This window comes from Rhynchophorus ferrugineus, unplaced genomic scaffold (genome assembly GCF_030347505.1).
Source record: "Rhynchophorus ferrugineus isolate W39M unplaced genomic scaffold, kcgeb_rfMv2 rfM4, whole genome shotgun sequence".
NCBI lineage: Eukaryota > Metazoa > Arthropoda > Insecta > Coleoptera > Curculionidae > Rhynchophorus > Rhynchophorus ferrugineus.
In genome coordinates, this window is record NW_027472583.1 from 26,225,394 (window position 1) to 26,231,393 (window position 6,000).

The 6,000-nt window shown below is 29.2% G+C and overlaps 1 protein-coding gene across 1 annotated transcript; it reads right to left on the reverse strand.

Moving 5' to 3' along the window:
- Positions 1 to 550: 550 nt before the first annotated feature.
- LOC143194729 (protein Tube) lies at positions 551 to 5,711 on the reverse strand. Its single transcript, XM_076401381.1, has 4 exons — positions 5,546 to 5,711; positions 2,860 to 3,061; positions 2,239 to 2,804; positions 551 to 903 (listed from the first exon to the last, which is right to left on the reverse strand). Exons 2-4 carry the CDS (start codon positions 3,042 to 3,044, stop codon positions 656 to 658), a joined length of 999 nt encoding a protein of 332 aa, XP_076257496.1. The 5' UTR covers positions 3,045 to 3,061; positions 5,546 to 5,711; the 3' UTR covers positions 551 to 655.
- Between the last annotated feature and the right edge of the window lie 289 nt (positions 5,712 to 6,000).

Here is a 6,000-nt window from a genome sequence, read left to right on the forward strand (position 1 = left end):
AATAACTATTAGATCTCATTTCAGATAAAGGTTGGAAATAAAAAATTCATTTATGATTTCAACATTTATCAATCAAATAATAATACTAACAATGAATTGCAACAATTGTAATGATATATACAACAAAATTGTAAAAATTAATATGTGTATATATGAATGATTTTAATGACGAATCATTAATGAAATATTAATCTACTACGTTTTAGTTGTGTTACAATACTATCGGTTTTAGTCTATTTTCTCTCAGTTAAAAATATAGCAGTTTTAATGGTAACTAATTGTTACTAAAATATTGTTGTTTACGATCTGATCTATCAGTTTACAATATGTTTCTAGCTCTAAATAACTATATATGACGACCAAATACAACTTATAAAATATAACTTTAAAAGAGAAAAAGTTAGGGAAAATAGTTTCTTGTCACAGATTGTAACTTATGATTAAAAATATAATAATTAATAAAATAATATAAACATGGGCAGACTGTAATATCTAATAATATATATTTTATAACATATATAAAATAATCAAGGAATATATGTATGTTGCAAGACCAGAGTGATATTAGTTAAGTTTATTATTTAAGAACATATTTGTACTTTACCTTACTTAGTTTTGATAAATATTTAATAACAATTGCAAATGAATTTTGAACTTATTTATTATCTATGCTAGATTCAGTCATAATTTGGCTAAAAGCAGGAAAATGGATAAGGCTATCGCTGATACCTAACGTATTTTGATCGTTTTGATCTAATGCGATGTTGTTTATAAAAGAATAATTGCTAGTATTTAATATTTTTGGAGATTTTGCTTCATCTGCACTCCTATTAACTTTTACCATTGCGGGCATAGCGAGCAACATTGATAGATGCGGAACAGCATCATTTCTAGGTTTTGTACCTGAAAATAAATTAAAATTATTCAAAACATGCTAAATTATTTAAATCAATTACATTTGATAGTATAACTGTAATAAAAAATTGTAAAACTTTTAAATTAAAAGGCAAAAATATTATTTAATTAATAATAATTCATTTGTGGTAACAACTTAGGAAATTACGAGATGTGGGACGTAGCAAAATCGGTCCAATAAGGCGCTTGAGATGATACAATATGAAATTGGAACAATATAGAACCATGAATCATGCTATTTCAAACAGCTTCTCTCAAATGATTCCTTATTTATCACAGTAATATAAACAAAGGGGGCTGATAATGTCACCTTTTAAAAAACTTTAATCATTTGTTCAGACTAATAATGTGGTATTATTATTATTATTTATAACTATATAACTGATATGACTTGTATTTATTCTGATAAATTTTTGATCTAAATCGAACTCTAATTAGGAAGAACGGGCATAATATATTTTCCCATTTGCTAGTTGAACAGTGATCGAATAACTTTTTGAGCATTTTGAAATAATGTGCCTGCCAATCCATGCTGCATTATTCTGAACAAATTTCAATCAGAAGGTGCTAGATCTCGAGAGTACGTTGGTTGAAGCAGAACTTCACATTCTTGCAATATGTGGTTCAATTTTTAGCGATAATATGTAGTTCAATTTGTTAAATTGATGTCGCTAAACATCTGCAATAACAATTTCACTCTATTTTAGCAGTTCGTGATATACTACACCTTGTTAACCCCATCATATGCACTTTGTGAACAATAATATACCGCTTCCATGTCCATCTGGATAGCTCTTCTGGACTAAACCACAACTTTTTACACGTCTAATTGCCTAAGTATTATATTAATACATAATATATATTGTAATTAATACACTAAGCTGTCTGAAATTCTTTAAGAGCTTCAAATAGAGTATCGTCCAATAAATCTTACGATTACTTACCTATTTTTTATCATGAAATTATTATCCATTTAAATTTAAATTTAAATGCATTTAAATCATTGCAACTAAATCCACAATTGGAATATAACGGAGTAACAACATTATAAGTTTATAAAAGTGTTTGACTGACTTTGGCAGGAGATCTCTTAATTACGAAAGCTATAAATGTCGAATATGCCTTCCATGATTAACGTTCATATATATTGAATAACTTAGTAATACTAAATTTAAAGATGTTATTTTATAGAGATATTTTGTAGAGAAATGTCAAAACAATCAAGTTTAACAAGTAGGCTAGGTTAATCAACTTTTATTTATAATAAAATTTAGTATTTTCATCAGTATATATTGTTAATAAAATTTTTGTCGTTGTAAATACCTTTTGTCGATGCCGATTCCAGATTTTCGACAGCGTCCTCTCGTATATTGCTATACTCGCAAGTGTCAGCAATAGATTCAATACGGGAAGTGGTGATATCTGACCTAACTGCATCGTTGACAGAGAATGACACATCTGAATCACTAAAGGGATAGTCAATCTGTTCCAACAAGGATTCCAGACTTTTATTTTCAGGTTTAGTCAGTAAATCACACGATACAGCGATCTCGTTTTGATTCACATCAACATTTTGAACCTGTTTCAACAAATGTTTTACTTTATTGGGGAGAGGTACATGTTCCGTGTCGATCTCGGTGCCATCTTGAGATACTAGGTCATCGGATAAGAGTTTAACCGTCGATGCAGGTCCGCTCTCTGGTCGAGATATCGGAGGTTGTTTCAACAATTCCACTGAAACATAATCCGCCGCTCTGTATAAGTTTGCTTTGGTTAAGAGATGTAGTAGATGTCCAAGGTTAGCTCGAGGTCTACCGGAAGTTCCCCATTCATCTAACAGGATTAAAGTAGGAGATTTATTGTACTGACGTGCACCTTGATCAATAGTCCTATAAACATATTAAAATTAATAGTAAATTTAAAACAGTTTTCTGTGCAAATTACTGTATATCTTCGACAGAATATTTTACAGGATTTATTTCCGAGATAGCGCTTACGAAACCATGGATTGATAACTTCTTAGGAATAATAGCCATCAGGTGTTTCCATTGACTTCCGTAATCTAGAAGGTAACTTAGATGGGTGGTTACGCTAGGCGGCAACTTTCTTATTTCCAGCAAGGGGTCCATTGTCCTAAATATTATATCTAAAAATATTAAAATATGATTAGAAAATTAATATTAATGAATATAGGATATATGCTAGAACTTTGGATTAATTTTCGTGGTTTTACAAATACCGCATCAGTTAGGTTAGACTATTATTAGGGACCTTATTAGGGAATAGACTGAAGAGTACTTTGTTTAGGATTATATATATATATATATATATATATATAATATTTATATTTTATAGACATATTTCTTTTTACAGGTTATACTTACTTTATTCATTGAATTTTATTTGATAAATTTATTTCAGAAATTTAATTGCTTTTTATTAAAATTTTATAGGTCAATTAAACGTGACGTCGGGGCTGTCAGGTGCCGCACCTGGGTGACAAACTTATAAAAAAGTAACCATTTAATAGGCCAATCAAATTACTTGAATAGCCGATATAGCCCCGTCTGAATGTTGAGCAAAGCAAAACTTTTCGCCAGAGACCCCCATTGAGTTTTCTCTCTATTACTCTATGATTTTAGATCACACTCGTTATGGTTTCCAGGAAGATATTGCACTTAATTGTTGTTAGTCACAAAATATGGGGCGTCTGCGATGGCAAGTAACATTTCATGTTGTATTTACTCGTGATACGTTTACGTGATACTTATTTTTTCGTGTAAAAAAATTTCGAGTTTCCCAATATATATATATATATATATATATATATATATATATATATATATATATATATATATATACTTTTTGCCGTTCTAATTTTATGAAACCTGCTTCTAGGGCATAGAACTGCTATGATGGTAAAGGTAAAGTTTACTTAGGTAAGTAGATTAATGATTAGTTTCAACTGTTTAAATCTGACATAGAAAACCTAAGCCGAAAGCGAACACACACTAAATTAAAAACTGTAAAATTTGCAATTAGAAAAAATTTTTAATTAGAAAATTAAAAGTTAATATACGAATATTGTTGGTAAAATTAAAATAAGAACATTAGTTATATTTACAAATAATATATTCTATAACAAACCCAATAAAAATTAACTGATGACTACATATACCAAGTAGCATAATGTGTACCTCAACTAGTAGCATTTATAACCCATAGGTGGCCCCATCGTACATGCATAAATATATACTTTTATATATACATAAATAAGTAACTTAGCAAATACAAACTTGTATAATTAAGAATCTGTATTATCTAAAGTTTGTTGAAATTTAAAGGAATCTTCACCTTCGTTTCTATACGAAGAGCAGGTATAATTTACGAATAATCCAATTAATACAAGAATTAATCTATAACGTCTGACGTCGAGCTTAATGAATATAAAGAACAAATTAACAACTACATAGCCAAATAATTAATGTTATTCAATAAATAACGAAATATTACAACATTATTCGGATAATTAAGGCAACATTTCACTATGATCGATGGCAGCCTTGTGAAAGGATGATACGAAAATAGCTTCACTACAGTCTCAGCGGAAAGAGAAATATTTCACATGTGATTCAAACCGGATCAAATCGCCCTTGACTTTTATGAACTAATGTAGCGCAAAAATGATGAAATAAAACAAAATAGTATTGAAGATCTTGACAGAGATAATTTTATAGATATAATATATAGAAACTAATGTATTAAACATATGAGTTAATTATTTATCCGCTTTTTCATAGTACGTGTAGCCGTATGGTTAAACAAACTTCTCATTTTTATTATAGAAAAATATTGTGCAAGTTAAATAAAAACTACTATTGGCCAGTATGTTAAACCTAAGCTCAAAAGTCGGCAGTTATTGAAGAAAACGTAATATACAAGACATATTTAAACGTAGTAGTGCATTAAAGTGTCGTTTAGTATGATAAGTAACACCTTCAAGTTATCGAACAGTCTATAATTTTACATGATAATTTTTTTACTACTACATGATACTACCTTAAATATAGTTTTTTTTCCAAATGCGTCTTGCATTTGAAGTTATTCAGACGAAATAAAATTGATTATTTTAGACGACATGAGCTAATGAATCAAACGTGGATCAATTACTGCATACTTGAAGAAAAAAGAATACCCGAATAAGTACAACCATCCAATATACATAACGGAACAGCCAACCCAACCGGTGATATTAAGACGGTTCAAAAAGTTGAAAAATGTATATTACCTCTGAGAAAAGAATAGTTTTCCTTAATTAAACCTGAGTGATTGTGTGGAATGGCATAACTAAGACATCGTCGTGTACAGATTATACATAACCATAGTCAATATGATTTACAGGCAAGAATATATACATTTTAGGAATACATCAAGTACTCTCTGTTGTAAATAAAATGAAACAATACCCACTATTTTTTACCAAAAACGTACAGATGTCAGTCAGCTACAGCCTTTCAATATTTCCAATTCATACCAATCAACAGTAATGTGAGCCAAATAAAAACAAAATGTATCTAGTGTCATATTATACTCCAACCTTATTTAAAAAAATATCAATATTTAAATTTACCTTAATAATTAACGTGATTTGATAAAAGATCCTATGTACACTAAAACAAACTATTACTCTCAAAACGAGCACTGCCACAAAAGAAAAAAATTAACATTACGGAAAAGTGACACGAAGGTATTATTGAACCTAGCCGGTATTTAGAAATATTAAGAATTAATGATAAGTTAACTGCTGGGAAACCAAATGCTTTATGGAATAATTCCAATAATTAGGGGACGGTACAGGTAAACGAAAAAAACCCAATATTGCATCGAATCCATTGGTAGATTTTTCACCTATGAAATTATGGAATTCTGAAAATTAAACTATGATACAGTGTACACGCCATTTCTAAAGATACGGTATTTAGTTTGTGAAAAGTTAATATTATTTTAGCTTAAGTATCTAATAAGGTAATATGAATATAATGTACTGGTATATGCACTTATGTGAAAATTAAATAGTTAAAAATG

Excerpts from the sequence above, each read along its gene's own strand:
- LOC143194729 (XM_076401381.1), bottom strand. The coding sequence starts at position 3,044 with ATGGACCCCTTGCTGGAAATAAGAAAGTTGCCGCCTAGCGTAACCACC. Across the intron at positions 2,805-2,859 it reads TATTCTGTCGAAGATATACA|GACTATTGATCAAGGTGCAC; the intron begins GTAATTTGCACA and ends ATATGTTTATAG. Across the intron at positions 904-2,238 it reads GGAATCGGCATCGACAAAAG|GTACAAAACCTAGAAATGAT; the intron begins GTATTTACAACG and ends ATTTATTTTCAG.